General features: G+C 28.5%; 2 protein-coding genes across 2 annotated transcripts; both read right to left on the reverse strand.

Moving 5' to 3' along the window:
- Positions 1-2,853: 2,853 nt before the first annotated feature.
- Positions 2,854-3,819, reverse strand: LOC107621771 (Avr9/Cf-9 rapidly elicited protein). Its single transcript, XM_016323774.3, has one exon. The coding sequence runs from the start codon at positions 3,635-3,637 to the stop codon at positions 3,017-3,019; it is 621 nt and encodes a 206-aa protein (XP_016179260.1). The 5' UTR covers positions 3,638-3,819; the 3' UTR covers positions 2,854-3,016.
- A 5,446-nt stretch (positions 3,820-9,265) lies between these two features.
- Positions 9,266-11,204, reverse strand: LOC107621573 (small ribosomal subunit protein mS33). Its single transcript, XM_016323605.3, has 2 exons — positions 10,886-11,204; positions 9,266-9,632 (listed from the first exon to the last, which is right to left on the reverse strand). Exons 1-2 carry the CDS (start codon positions 11,116-11,118, stop codon positions 9,542-9,544), a joined length of 324 nt encoding a protein of 107 aa, XP_016179091.2. The 5' UTR covers positions 11,119-11,204; the 3' UTR covers positions 9,266-9,541.
- Positions 11,205-16,809: the final 5,605 nt, after the last annotated feature.

The raw sequence follows: 16,809 nt of genomic DNA on the forward strand, positions 1-16,809 counted from the left end.
CAGGAACCGAGGTTTAATCTGTCACTAATCCTGTGAAACTTCCTGGAACTGAGGTCACACTTAAAGGTAAGTAGTGCTCTTATAAAAAATTTGCAAACACCAAACAGCATGTGGTAATTTCTTTAATATAATAAAGCGGAGCATTTTTTAAAATAGAATATGATTACTTAATGAAAATATGATACATGGAGTGATTTTAGTGTTTAGTAAAAAATTATTTCAATTCAACAAATAAAACTAAATTTAATCAAACAATAATATTATTTTAAGTATTATATTCTTATTATCGAAAATATTTAATAATAAAAAAATCAATCAAAAACAATCACAATTTATTTTATTTATTATTTATTAATTATTATAATAATTAATAAATATTAAATAAAATAAATTTTAATTATTTTTTTGTTTTTCTAGTATTACGCTAATTATTCATCAGACATATTCCTTCCTAAAAAATGTTTTCGTTGCATAGAGCATCCACCGAACAACAGAGCCTTTTTAGTGGCAATGACGTTGTGAAAGCCGCAATTAATTAACTAGCTAGCAGCAACAACGGCATGCTCAATTGCTCATCATCATACAAGTCAATATCATTATCATATTATATATTTTATAATATCATAATCCCATATATAAATACAAAAAAGTACTAATTATTACACCTTAAATTATATATATATTTTACATCATCATTATTACTGAATAATGCAAACTTCATGATTACACCAAACTTTATCGTTTTATTATAACAAAAATATTATTTATATTTTAAAATTAATTATTAAAATTAATTATTATATATATATTATTTGATTTATTTTTAATATATATTTAACTTATTTTTAATATATATTTTATATTTAATATATATTTTATATTATAATAACATTAATTTTAGTGTACATATAATATATGATTGATATTATAATCGAATAATTGACAATGTCTTATAGCTTTTACCTTTATTATTGCAATTCCGCTTCAATTCTTGTCTCCCAATCAATTTTCCACCACATGAACTACCTTAGCTTTTTGGTTTCTTATTGTTACTATTTACTAGTGTTGGTTCTATCATATTCCGTAGCTACCTCATAAGGGTTTGGCAGTGGTGGCAGTACATTTTCGTTAAATATATTTATGAAAAGAGTTCTTACACACACCAACTAACATAATAAACTGAGACACGTTCTGGGGATTTATGACTGCAACTACTGTAAGTAGCTGCTTCTCCCAATTTATAAACTACCAAACCAACACACGCAAAAATATTGGCCCCATTACAACAGGTTTTAATTGTGTGTGATTTTACTTGGAACTGGCTCAGCTTGTTTTCATTTATTAAGAATCAAGAGGGGATATATGTATATTGGTACTAGTGTTGCTATTTCAACAATTCAACCAATGCAAACAATTGTTATATTGTTGATTTATGTAGGATATTGTGCAAAATGAAAACCAAACTAAATTAATTAAAATTATTGAGGGTGTTACAAATCATACAGCCAGCTCCGATCCTGCGCAATTTTATTTCGTCGTGTGATGAAGTGTCTTAGTCAAAGGTTTTTCTAGCTTGTTGAAAATAATTAGAGTTTGAGTAGTTACTATGCATGGAATATAATAATAATATATTTATTTTGAATAATTTGAAGTTCTTAAGTGGTGCTAGAATAGAAACTTTATATATATATATATATATATATATATATATATATATATATATATTTTTTTTTTTTTCTTATTCTATTAGAATTATTTGTATCTAATATGATACCGAAAACTAATTAATTCAAGAGATAGAGTTACATTATCAAATACTTTTGAAATCTATGTTCCCAATAATAAGTAAATTATTCTAGCATCTTTTTTTATACGAAAATGAATATAGTTAAAAAGGTAGAAGTGATCAGTATTCGCTAACAAAATGTTTTTCTCTTACAGTGATGGGTGCTTGAATTAAACCCTTTTTTAATGGGTTGAAATATAAACACATACATATTATTAAATATATGTGTAAAAATAGGTTTTATATTCACATTATTTATGACATTCATTTTAAAATAGCTAAATATTTGAAAGTTAAACATAACTATGTTATTATGACAAGTTTTTATCTACATCGTCAATTTTAAATTACATTATCATCAACTTAAAAATAAATCATAGATGCATGATTCTTTAATTTTTTTTTTTTTTTTTTGCACAGAATCTTCCAACTCAATAAATAAAGAACTAATTCATTGTAGAGTTAAATCTCATTTAAGGATTTGCTATGGGTAATACTCTGATCTAATTTGTTGACTTAACATGATATGTAACTCATCACATTAATCGTTTCTTTTTATTTATATTTTGCCCTAAAGCATGGCTTGACGTATTTTTAGCTGATATTAACTGTCTAATTTTTTCCGTTTCTTACTACGAAAACTTATATATTAAGAAATAAGAAGCTAAACGTATTAGTTAATGCTTACATGGTAATAACAGCAAATTCGCTGCTGCTGCTGCTACATATGTCTACCTCAATAAATAACATACAAATTCACATTAAAAAAAATGAAAACAAAGTAAGAACAAACATATGAGAATGACTTAGAATTATTATTAGTTATAACGTGTTTATCTTAATTAGTTTTAAATGATTAAAGTATCAAAACATGAAAACATGATATAAGTGAGTGGAAGAATTAAAGCTTCTTTTTTTTCCCCTAGCTAAAAGATCAGATACATCCTCCAGAATTCAACTTCGAATGATCTAACACTTCAAAATTAAAGAGAAGGGTGAATTTTTAATTTGGAACAAAGCTATCTATTTTAAACATGTAAATTAATCTTTCAACATATGTAAAATAATTACGAAACCCACTCACACATGTTGCTTTTATATATTACACTACAAGCTTGTAAAAGATTAATTTACATGTTAATTAAGAAAAGCTTAAACCTCAAAACTCTCGATCGAACACGTCCAATCACCAACTGACACGTGGACGCTCAAAATTCTAACGTACACATACTAGCAACAATGATCCAACCATTTCTGCAACCTTAGATCCCTATAAAACCTCTCGATGAACTCCTCCGCCGCCTCATCCACCCGGAACTCCTCCTTCTCCTCCTCCACTGCCAAAGAAGAAGCCGCGGACGGCGATCCCGCAGCTGCAATCTTCACGCGCCTCCTCACCGGATAGTAATGCCTCACCAGCGCATCGCTCTCCCCGCCGCCGCGACACATCCTCGCAAACTTATGAGCCTGCGGGGAATGCCTCCCTCCATGTACCGTAGCGATCGGGGAGAGCCTTCGCCTGGCCGCATAATAAGACGGCCGCGGCGGGCTACCGCTGCAGCTGAACTGGTAATCCAAAGGAGAAACAAACTCCGTGGCCGCGTCACCACGACATGTGAGTGCTTCATGGTGACGCGCCACGGCGTTGTTTAGCGACTTCCCTATACTCTTCCCCCTTCTCATAAAATCTTGCATGTTGATGTTACTCTTGGAGACTCCGTTTTGGATAAGGAAGCCTATTAAACGCACCGTTTTGCAAGCCTTCTCCGCCACAATTGGTTGGTCCATGCACGTGATATCAGCCACGTTATTAGGGAATTGTGGTGTCGATGTGGATTTGTGTGGTTTCATGATGTTATAGCTTGGTAGTGTTGTATATGTACTAGAAAAAATATATATAAGGGGTTATTATAGACTTACTATGTTATCACATTCACACACACAATAAGCTAATAATGTGGTACAATAAGTTATAAGGTGTGTATATATATATATAAGGACAAGGTGAGGGAATTAAGTGAAGAGAGTTGGTTTGTGGGGAGAGGAATTTAAAGGAAAGCAAATAAGAAGAAAAAAGAAAGAAGAAAAGGTAGCTAGGATAAGGCCGGAGAAGGAGGAACTTAGATTGATGTTATTTTTGTTATTATTGATGTTTTGGATATTTATATAAATATATAATATATGGTTGCTAGTGATAGACTAATCATGACATTTTTATTGTACATGCCTTCTTTTATCTTTAAACTTTTTTTTTCTTTTTTTTTTTTAACTACCTTTTACTCTTTCCTTGTTATTGGATTTTCTTTTGTTATCATTGTGTTAATATTTAATTCATTTTCATATGTGTGCACATATTCCTTTTCCTTTTGTATGTCCCTTTTTTCTTCTTCTTAAAATTGTTTATATTAATTAAAGTAAAGGTCTGTGAAGAAGTCCTTGTCTTTGTGTGGTGCTAAAGGTTTTAATGAGCATCAAATTAAAATGGGATAGAGTTTTGCTTTCCTAAATATGATGTGTGTAGAATATGTTGTCAATTCACACATAACTTAATATTAAATGAGATTTGAATTCCATTTAAATTAGGTTTATGTCCTATTCTCTTATTTTTCTTTAAAATAAAAAATAATAAAGATAGAGGAATATAACAAAAGGCGAGCATAGAATTTTAAACTCCCATAGAATACACGAAATTCATTCTACTTTAAATTTTGGATTCATCAACTACTTAACTAGACATTATATTGAATAATAAATAATATATGTGCATTATTATTATTATTATTATTATTATTATTATTAGAGTTAAGAGATAATGCTAAATAATTATCTTGTGATGATCATTTATTTGGAGCTTGAATAAGTAAAGTAACTAACTATTATAATGATCTTTATCATTCTACACTAAACATGCATATTTAAAAATTAATAAAAAATTATTATAAAATATATCCGATTTGTAAATGTGCGGATCAGGTCTAAATTATAAAAAAAAATATAGATATTGGATCCGATTCGATGATTTTATTGCGGATCGAATCAAAATTTTGAATAATCCAATCCACATTAATCCCCTATTTGCTTCTAATACATTTCTTATCTATTTAATAAATTTTCTTTTTATTTTAAATTGTCAAAGATAGTATTTTAATTTATATTCCATTAATTAGATCTTTAAATATCTCTACTTCTTTTCAATTATCTTGCACTTGTATATATAAACAAACCAGCTAAACATAAACTATCGTTAGAACTTTCGTAGATTATGCATACCAATGTTTCTTCATAAACCGCTACACAGCCTCTAGCAGTTTCTACTCAATACTTTTTCCTACTTAATCCAGCTAACCTGTAACGGATTATGTTCAAGTTAAAACCACTATAGACAGTAATAGTTTACATAAAGTAAAAAAAGTTGCAAACATGTCTTCTTTATAAGAAAATTGCAATTGGATAAATTCCAAACCCATTCATTTTAATTATGTAACTTGCCCATAATATAATGGTCATTATATATCTTATTTAATTTATATTTTTGCGTCAATTATATATTTGTCATTATTATTTGTTATTATCTACTTCAATGTCGTCTGCAAGCTCTGTCAAGTTGTTCTATGAAATCCAAAAAATTTTCAGTTTAGATCGTCATCTCCATGAGATAAATTATTCTAGTTTTATTCAATTTGACTTATTATTATTTTTTTGTAAGATTTTTCTTTGTTTTTCAACCATGCACCATTGGATGTGTTCAACACATTGTTTTAAAAAATCCTATTTTTTATTATGATGTCCTGCTTTTGGACATCTTTGTATTTTATTTTTCAATAATTAATAAAATATAATCTACTACCTTAAAAACAAAAGAATGACAATTATATATTTTTTTGCGCCTATTAAAAAAGTCATTACCAATAATTATATAATTGCTACTAAAACTTTTTAATAATAAAATATAAGACGTCTATTATCTAGGATAAATATATTAGTAATTATATTTATTATCATTAAAAATATAATAAATAACCATTAAAAATGATCTTCTTAATAGTGAGTTTACCTTGGCCAACTTGAGAATAGTTAGATTGGAATTATTAAGTTGAACATGTATAGTATAACTGAGTATAACCACCAACCCAAACTGCTGGTGGCGACTTTGTTACCCCTCTGAGTGGTCCCAATTACTCATCTGTGTTAGTGTGGTCTTGTGGACCCACCTTGGTATATATGTGTTGAAAACTTGATATCACTAGTGTAATATATAAAATTTAAAATATAATTATAAATTAGTGAGATATTTTCTTTTATCTGTCAATTATTATTATAAAAATCATGAAATAATATAATTGATATGTGTCAAGAAAAAGCAATAGTGACTCTCAGTCACAGATTACGCACACAATTATTATAAATAAGTAATTAATTTATTAATTATGAATGCATTACAGTGGAGGAGGAGGCTTCAAATGAAAACTTTGGGTAGGCGTGAGTTTTCCTTTATCCCTACATTATCCATATTTAATTTCCAACTTAGATGTAAAAGTAACACTAGGCAACATGTATAATTGGAGCACTTTGTTTATTTTATTTCCGACCATGGCCTACGGTAATGATGATAGTATCAATTACGAATCCCATGTAGCTTTTAGCCTTTTGTTTAGTCTCTCATCATGACTAGTACTAGTACTATTATGCATTTATAATTATATGTTTGTTAAGTAACTGAATTCCATTATGTTATTTAATTTCTGGTAAAAGTCTTCTGCTTGTTCATATCGAAAATAGTCACACACAAGATTCGTTATACAATATTCTACCACTTTCTATATGTTTAATTTATCAATGTCGAAATTTAATTTCATATTTTCTAGTGATCCATGATATGATCATTAATATTAATAGGTTATCTATGTATTGCGTTAGTGTCTTGTGTGCGTATTATATATGTTGAAGATTTCACGGTCTTCCCTTATTATACTTGATACTAGAGAATGATATTGATATATGAAGAGTACCCGTTAATTTATGTTTATTTGTTTTTTTATATAAATAATCAAAATATTTTATTATTAAGAATTTGACTAATATTAATTAGATTTATTAACATTTCATAAAAGAACAATATACCCTTTTGTTCTTGCTTGATGATTGAGGTATAACTCATCTTTTAACTTTTTACTTCGAACTTCTTTATCTCCGCTCCGAGCTTCTTATACAAAAGAGATACACCTAGATGCAGAATGAATAAAAATAGGGAGAGATACTTGCAAAAGACACTCCGATGGTTAAGTCAGTATTTTATAAACTTATTCTAAATTGATATTCAACTTACCTTAAAATGAATTCCTCTCTTTCTCTTATATGGAAAGTTCGTGATTCGAAGTTGTCTTTTACTGAATTATAGTGGTAACTTGTGAAAATCATAATGTTTTAATTTGCCGTTATGATTTTAATAGCCGACCTATAACGTATATGCCGAGTTTTTTATAACCGACTTATAACGGCCATATCACCTTTAATTACACGAGCTGAGAACATAATCTCTTCATTGAAATGAGTTATTTTACCCTCGAATGAATTTTGTGGCCCTATTTAATATTCAAAATATTTTTAATAATTGTAAGCAACATACCTACCTAGGTACAGGGTGTTAAAATTTAAAATGGTGGTCCTATCAATATTAGTGAATGCTGATCTACAAACACTATTGATATACAAAGATGAGTTGGTGTCAGTGTGGTTTTAATGTTGTTGGGTTTCTACTTCAAGAACACGTATATGATCCGCATAGAAAACCAGACAACAATGCCATGTCTTTTTCACTTGGTCAGCACCATGATTTCTTCCAACAACTAATTCTCTATTTCTGTCTTCAGCAGCCAAGTTCCAATTAATATGCTTCCAATATGGATCAACATCTCTGTACATTGTTGTGCATTATCATTATTATTATTATTGTTATTATTATTATTATTATTATTATTAGAACAATATAAAACAAGTAGGTTATGTCTATTGATATCACTTACTTTTTACACGCATAGTAACAGATGAGGTGTATTTTGGTATAAAAAAATAGGGGTGACTACTTGTAAATAAGGGTAAATGTTTAAATTTATCTTGAAAGATTGTTTGTTTTTCAAATTGGTTCTCAAAATTTTTTTTAATCAAATTCGTCCTTCAAAGATTTTAAATTAATCGCATTAGTCCTTCTATCATTTCTTTTATTCGATGTCAAAATTTGTTTATATGGCACATTAAATAATATTACAACACACATATAGGAGTCTTAATTGACTGTTAACACGATAAGTTTATGAAATTATATCAAATCAAAACCTAATTGAGGAGAGAACTTAAGGCATTGAAATTCCTCAATTTAGAGTTTATATGACCTAATTTCATAAATTTACTATGTTAGCCGCCAATTAAGACTATTAAGTGTGTATTGTGATGTCACTTAACATGTCACATCAATAAACTTTGACACCGTTAGTAACAGAAATAACATAAGAACTAAAATGACTAACTTAAAATTTTCGAAAAACGAATTTGATTAAAAAAAAATTTTGGAGACTAATTTAAAAAATAAATAATCTTTCAAAAACTAATTTGACCATTTATTCTTGTAAATAAGTAAAAAACACTAACACTCAAGTCAGTTAAAATAAAATAATAACTTCGCAGAATATTTATGATTTATAATATGCCCTTAACTTCTTGGAGTTTCAATTTATTGGTGGACATCTAATTGTTTATTTTTTCAAATCTTCGACCATCGAGTTATAAATAATTATAATGGGAATAAAATATTTACCCATTTTCAAATTATAACGAAAATATGACCGTTGCTTTTGAGTCAGTAATCGATTATGATCGAGTTATAATAATTGGGTCATAGTCTCCAACCTTTGACATGACAAATTTTGAAAGAGTCAGGTTGAGCTTTGATTATAAGAGGAGTTATATAATTTAGTTGAAAATAAAGGAATGTGAGCCCCCAAGCTCAACTGGTACTTTGGAAATAAAAATTACGACAATGTTAAGCTTTTCATAGGGATATGCATCATTAGTTCATTACTTAACGTTTGGGCCGTCAAAATAGATCAAATTCGTCGGACCAACCTCTTTACCAGCTTAAATGAGCCGGCTCTTAAGATGGATTGGATTGAATTGAGTTGTATGAGTTGAATTGAAACCATTTTATACAACTTTTTCCCCATGAAATATTGAATTTCCTTAAACAAAGATTTCAAAGACAAATAAACATCCAATTCATACATAGCAGAGCACTAAATCCAAGGAACCCATAATAGGCCTAATTGAAAAGAGGTTAGCATCGACCCACTAGTTCATTGCAGCCACTTTGGAAGTATTTCACAATATTGCATTGGAAATTTTGCATCACTCGCTTTTTGAACTATAAATTCAGTACGAATTGTAGTTTATAAATTATGTGATCCACCGTATGAAAAAAGAAGAGAGTAACATAAGGTAGCTTATACATCGTGATTGCATTCAAAGCCAACATCCAAGATAAACTGAATCAAGATGTGGATAGTTAATTAGCACAAGGACAAATATGCAATGATTATTAGGTTAACGTCTTCCACTTTCTATAGAGATTTCACATTGAGGACAAAGGCAAGACAAGTTCTATAATTTAAGAAATCAAATTAAAAGTTTATACATCAAAAGGTAGTTGTCTAACCCGAAACAGTAAACGGTGTGTGATGATTCCAGCCACAAGTAAACTGCAGTTTATTTGTTGCGTTTGGCTGCACGCCTGCCTTGGCCCTTCTTTGGTGGTCCTTTGCCACGTCGCTTCAACATTTCAAGTTTTGATAAACGCCTAGAAAGAACGAGATAACATAATCATCAAATTCCTAGAATGAGTGCAAATAATTTTGTTCTTTTTATCTATCACTCCCACTTTAAGGTCCATCTTTGAATCAATGTCATTGATCTGGTCCAAGGATATACCAAAACATGATATAACGGATAAAAGAGAAAAAAGAATAATAAATGATTTTGATTGTAACATTCAAGGATTAAAGGGCATCCTTTAAAAATTGCAGATGCTTAAATCCTAGACATTCATAAATTTGCATCACAATAGTGCACTTTGGTGCAAAACAACACAGCCAACTTCACAACGGAGGCCACAAACCTTGCTAGATTAAACTATCAAATAAGTTTGCATATTGAGGAAAAAGTAGAGCACTTTTAGCTAAGTTAATAGAAAAAAATACCATCATTGATAGAAGATCATTTCTAACTTCATTAACTTGTAAAAAAGCTTAAACTAAATAAGAGATGCATTGTTTAGCCATCTGTCATTTCTATTTAAACAAGAAGCTCAGATATATATAGTCTAATTGGGATAACACAAATATCTGAAAAATGTGACAAAGGAAGAAGATAACATTTTTCCCTTGGGAATTAAAATCTCAAACAATCAAATGGTGACATCAAATTTATTCATTTATTCACAGTATCAATTTTCACTTTTAATGTTAAGCAGTTAAGGTAGTGTAAAAATTATACAGAAATTGTTGTCCACACTACACATCATTGCACTCAACATCCAAAATTAATGGAGCTCATTCACCATACTTAAATAACCTCAACCAAACAGATCAAGGTACAGAAATAGTTGATCCATCTAATATTGACTGATATAGATACATGAAGTTAAGTAGCAGCTACAAAATGTACACCTGGTTAGACTAAAGAATATCAAAATCTATAAGTAAGTCATTGTTGAAAACTCGTTAATATTAACCAACTAATAACTCATGTAATGACCTTTTATAATACTTTGATTACATGAACCATTCAAAAACTATAGCCCCATCTAATAATTTATTTTTTTAATAAGTCAAAAACAAAAAACTTTATAACACCATTTATTTCATTGATAAAAATAAGAACACCGCATTAATTCACACATGCTGAAAAATCACATCAAACCCCAAAAACAAAAAAATAGAACGAAAACTTTCAGAGACAAAATCACAAACACATAGTGGGCATTGTGAAAATTGAACTAAAGTGTGGAACAGAGTGTGAGCGAAAGTAATGAGGGAGAGAGAAGGTACTTACTCTTGTTCTTGACGAGCCATGACCAGAGGGTCATCCTTTTTGATGTCGTAAGGGTACCATTGCGCTACCTTCTCGCCGAAGAGCTTTTGACGGAGAATCTTGTGGGCCGATTTCTGGCCCGTTGGGTTCAGCTGGTGGCCAAAGATTCGGGCCCGAGCTTCCGTGACTCCTTGCTTGATGGCTGACCCTACTAACAGCTTCAAACCACCACCACCACCACCACTACCAGCCATGAGAGAGAGAAGAATAGAAAAAAATATGGGGGCGAAAGCACCGTGGCTGATGAAATAACTATGCGTTAATTTCAGTTTGCTCCCCAACAGAGTTAAATTTACAAACAATGCAAGGGTGATGCTAGTGAGATGTCCATAAGGACCTTGGATTTCGGCCCAATTAAAAATAGTTTTGCTTTTTTAGAGTCTGTCCAAAACGAAAAAAAAAAAAAATCATGACCTTCAAATAAGTCAAACTTATTTTTAACAATTGTTTTAGGATAAGTTTGGATTAGTTTTTTAAAAACATATTTTTTTTTAAAAAAAATTATTTAACGGACAAAAATTATTTTATATTTAAAAAAAAAATTTAAAAAATTAAATATTAAAAACATCTTTTATTTCTTTTTTTTTTTTATAATAACGTATTGTTAGTTTTTAGAAAAAGTAAATAATTTGTTTTTTTAATAAAAATATTTTTTTAAAACACATTCAAATAGACTTTAAATTGAATAAAAATATTTTATTAAAAAAGTACTTTTTTCACTTAAAAAATTCAATTCAAACAAATTTTTATTATAATTTATTAAATTTTACATTTATACCATCTAAAATATAGTTGTCAGAATCGAACCAATAATAAAACAGACTAAATTATTGGATCACTAATTTAACAAGTGAACCCCAAGTTAAACCAGTTGATTCGGTTCAATAACTTATCCACTGTCCAACATTATAAATTTCTAAAACAATATAAAAACAATACTAACAATATAAAACCAGCATCTCAATTCACGGTAATAATATAAAAATAGCAACAAATCAATCCTAAACACCACTAATTAGAGGAAAAAAAATCAATCAACTACTAAACCTACATATATTGCAATGTATCAACAAAATTTGAATAATCTGTTAAGAATCAACACATTATCATCAACAACAATCAAGAATCAATTGAATCAGTTAATCAACATCAGTTAATCAATTAATTAGTATTAATCAGTTAAACATATTATAATCCAGTAATTGAATAATTAAGAAAAAATTAAAAAGTTTACCTGTAAAGGAAGAGAAGAGGGAGAACAAGCACGGCAAAACAGAGAGGAGGATCGTGCGGAGACTGACGACGATGAGAGACGCACACGAGAGACGAAGAGGAAGGCACAGACTGATGACGACGAGAGACGCACACGGGAGACGAAGAGGAAGGCGCAAACTGACGACGACAAGAGAGGCACACGACGCGACGTGGACGGAGGTACAGACGATGCGACAACAGTGAAGGCGCAGAGGAGCCAGCGACATGCGGTGTCAGCGATAGCGGCGCTGTGAGAGTGGGAATTGAGAAGGTTGAGCCGCTATATGCCCCTTGCACATCTATTTCAGAGGGAGAGAATGAGAGAGTGGGTTGGGGGATACTGGGTTAGAGTTGGGGACTAGGACTAGAAGTGAGTCAAGACAGCTCATGAATCAGCTCGAGATCGACTCGTTAATAGCTCGATAAGCTGAGCTCGTGAGCTGATGAGCCGAGTTTAAAGCTAAAATTGAGCTCATAAATTAAATGAGTCGAGCTTGAGTTTAGATAAGTTCATCTCATTAACTCGTGAACTGACTCGATTATATATATATATATATATATATATATATATATATATATATATATATATATATATATATATTAAATTATTAATACACAAATTCTCTATATATTTAATTTATACTTTTAATATTATATATATACATAAAAATAGTAATATATAATCTTATATATATTAATGTTCTTATTTAAAATTTTATGATTATTTTTTATATGATTTTGATGTAGGAAATAAATAAAAAAAATTTATAATTAATAGATACACAATATATAAAATTAATATTTTTAATATATATAAGTTATAATTTATTAATATAGAATTATAGATTATGTTCCTATTATTTAAACCAGTTCGTGAGCTCGAACCGGCTTATGAGCTTTCGGTGAGCAAGGTTGAGCTTAAGAAATAGGCTCGATTGTTAGTGAGTTGAGCCGTGAGCCAAACTCAATTTTCGTGAGTCGAGCTTGAGCTTGGTCTAGCTCGACTCAGCTCGACTCACTTCCAGCCCTATTGGGACAGTGGGTTAGTTTTTTTTTTTTAATATTGAACCGGTCCGAATATTTAAAATCTGTCGGTTCACCGATTTTATTAAAACCGAACGAGTCAAACTAATTCTCACCGATTCTTATCCTTATCCGAACCTATACTTTGTCAAGACCAATCCTAAGGCCGATTCACCGATTTTTCAATCTGACCGGTATGACTAGTATTTATAATTATGGTCCAAAGTCAAATTATCTAATTATGTGATAATAATTCAATACTAAATTATAGTTTCACATAAAAAATTTATAATAAAATTGACATTAAAACACAAATTTTTAGAAGTGTTTTAAATTAAATATTTTTAATTAATTTAAATTAAAAATGGCAATAGAGTAGAATAAGACGGCACAGGTATTTAAATATTTATACCTGTTTTGATCCATTGTTTTATTATCCGCTCCAATATTCACGGGTATTTTAATTTTTGACCCATACTCAAATTCGCAAGTATATACCTGCCCTTTACTTGTTTTGTCCCATTTCGTCTCAGAACCTAATTGCTTTATAGTTTTTTTTTTAGAAAAATCTAAAACATAAAAATAAATAAATTAAATTGAACTAATTAATAAAATTTTAAATATGATTAAATACTTTATAGATATAATTAAACATAAAGACAAATTTAAATTATTTATAATAACACATAAGATATAAATAGTCTCACAATACATTAAAATAAGAAGAAAGGATACTTAGAAGATGATTGGACGAGAGAAACAGGAAGACAATGTAGTAGAATTTCTGAGTGTGGATGAAAAGACTGAAAAGTGTATCCTTTAAACTAGTATTAATACTGACTTTATTTTATTTTTTAATATATTATTATTATTATTATTATTATTATTATTATTATTATTATTATTATTATTAATGGGGTAAGGCAACTATTATCCATACTTATTTCATATCCAAATAAAACATCAAGTGGACCCAAAACTATCTCATACTCGGTCAATTGTTGAAAAAATCCGCCCCATTTGAAGCAGGGCGAGGTGGAGTGTGTCGGTTCGAATTGCCATTCTTTAATTTGAACCAGATGATGTCCTTCCTTTCTTTTCTTTAATTAGACCGAAAAATTAAGAATTTGAGATTAGAGTTAAGCACAGTAGAAGAGAGATAAGTATCAATAATTTTATTGATCTGGCCTTTTTAATCAGTTTACCAAATTCAAATCTTTAATCTTGTGTTTTAGTCTTAAGTTTTAATATTAACCATTAATTCAGTAGAAGAAAGTAAACTCTATTTTTCTTTTGTTATCCAAAATTGTATATACAGAAAGAAGGAGGATTCAACAAGTAATTGAATTGTATATTATTAAAAATATTTTATCTTTTTCTTCTGATTTAGTTTAACTTGAGCAAATTGCTTTCAATTTTTATTTGATTTGACATAATTTTCAAAATTTGTTTTTTTTTTTTTTTTATTTTTAATTTAGTTCTTAATGAAAGAGTGAAGCACCTTTTTTTTTGGTTAATTGCTTTACTCGAATTGTGCAATAACAATAGCACATTTTTTTTTTCTTTTTCATGATGCTAATGAATTTGGTTATGGTTGAGGATAGATTTTTTTTATTTTGGTTTCCCACGGTATTTTTTAGTCTGACAGGTCAAAGACTAATCCATTGCGATACTGAGCTCCATTTAAGGGTTTGCCGTTGGCCAATGAATTACTGCATATACAAGGCAGGATTCGAACTCCCGATATTTGCTTAAGTAAACTAGTGAACTAACTATTAGACCAACCCAACTTAATTATGGTTGAGGATAGATTTGATCCACTTGCCATTAACCTTGTTGATCTTGTCCAAGTAACAACACAATGGGCTGATTGCTCCTTTTGTCTGGCCTCCACTAATGAAGAGTGATTTGGACCTACAACACTAAATAATTTCATCAAAATCCTTTTAGCGACTATAACTCAATTAAAATGATGTTTGTCATTACCAAAAAAATTATTAGTATTTATTAAACTCAACAAACTCAAACACAAATTTTGTCCATATCCTCTGCAATATAACCTTATATATATAAAAAAAATATAAATATATTTTTATATTTATATATATTATAGTTTTTTTAAATTTTAAAAATTATTTTATTAAAATAATTATTGTTATTTGTATTTATTAAAATTTATTTTTAATTTGATTCATTAAATATAAATGTTACATCCTTTTAAAATTTATCTTTCAAAAATTAATTTTGATAAATTACTTTTAAAAAGTAATAATAATATGAATAAATAGATTACAATTAATAGATAATTAAAACTAATTGTTATAAACTTATTTTATAACTTTTTTAGGTGTAATTGAAATAAAATACATGTAAAATTTATATTTTATTATTTTTCGTGTAATAAAGTTATATATGTCATTGTACATGTTTTTTACTTTCTCTCTTCTCAAATGTTCTCTTTTTTCCTGATCCAAACACATTAATGAAAAAAAATATACTTTTTTCCTTTTTATTTTCATTTTTTTTTCTTGCTTTACATTTTCTTTTCTCAATCAAACAAAGCATTAGAGAGCAGCATTCATAAGTCCAGTGTACTACTATTGTAGAGACTTTGTGCCAAGGCAAGAACATATATAAAGGGTCAGCATTAACAATTTAACATTCTCAAAGATGAGGACATTTCTTAATAATCAGATCCGCCATATGAGAAATTAAACCCAGCAAAGACCTTTAAAATATTCATTTGCTACAAATTTAGGTTACGTACACGTAGATTTTTTTTCACTTCCTTTTGATAACAATGGCCTAAAATAAAAAGAACTACTCAGATAAAAATGTTTTAAAAATCTTTTACTAAAAATATTTTTTAATAATTAAAATTTAATATATTTAATTAATTAAATCGTATTATTTTTTATCAAACTTAGGTTAGACAATTTAATTTGACCGAGAAAATTGTGAATCAAATTTTAAATTGGTCTAAATTAATATTATTTTTTATAAAAATAACTACAAAATCCTTATATAATATATAATAGGATTAGGATTTAGGAATAACTACAATATTTTTTGTCGTGATAGGATTAGGATTTAGAATTTTCAAAATTAATATATACATATATAATAGGAGTATTTTAGTTATTTTTTATAATAGAGAATTGTAATCATTTTTTATAAAAAAAATATTAATTTAGACCGATTCAAAATTTAATTTTTTGATTTTTTGCTAGCTAAACTGATTTATCCGATCTAATTTTAATAAAAATAACACAATTTGATCAATTATATATGTTAAATTTTAATTATTAAAAAATATCTTAAAAAGTTTGTTTTTGATATTTTTATCTGAAAGGCTTCCAAAATGAAAAGTGAGTCTAAGAAAAAATTAAAAAGAAATTCTTAATAATAGCAGAAATTAATTATGTGCAAAAATAAAATTATTCTCGAATAAAAAGATTTTATTAAAATAATAAATACATACTATATTTGTTCTCCTTTTTTTAAAAAATAAATTATTATTAGAGTCGTTTAAAACAAATAATATTACTAAAATATAATCAATTGTCTAATATATATTAAAAATTAAAAAATATAAGAAGAACGATAAG

Source organism: Arachis ipaensis, chromosome B10 (assembly GCF_059453495.1).
Source record: "Arachis ipaensis isolate K30076 ecotype BB chromosome B10, ASM5945349v1, whole genome shotgun sequence".
Lineage (NCBI taxonomy): Eukaryota > Viridiplantae > Streptophyta > Magnoliopsida > Fabales > Fabaceae > Arachis > Arachis ipaensis.

Excerpts from the sequence above, each read along its gene's own strand:
- LOC107621771 (XM_016323774.3), bottom strand. The coding sequence starts at position 3,637 with ATGAAACCACACAAATCCACATCGACACCACAATTCCCTAATAACGTG.
- LOC107621573 (XM_016323605.3), bottom strand. The coding sequence starts at position 11,118 with ATGGCTGGTAGTGGTGGTGGTGGTGGTGGTTTGAAGCTGTTAGTAGGG. Across the intron at positions 9,633-10,885 it reads ATGGCTCGTCAAGAACAAGA|GCGTTTATCAAAACTTGAAA; the intron begins GTAAGTACCTTC and ends CGTTCTTTCTAG.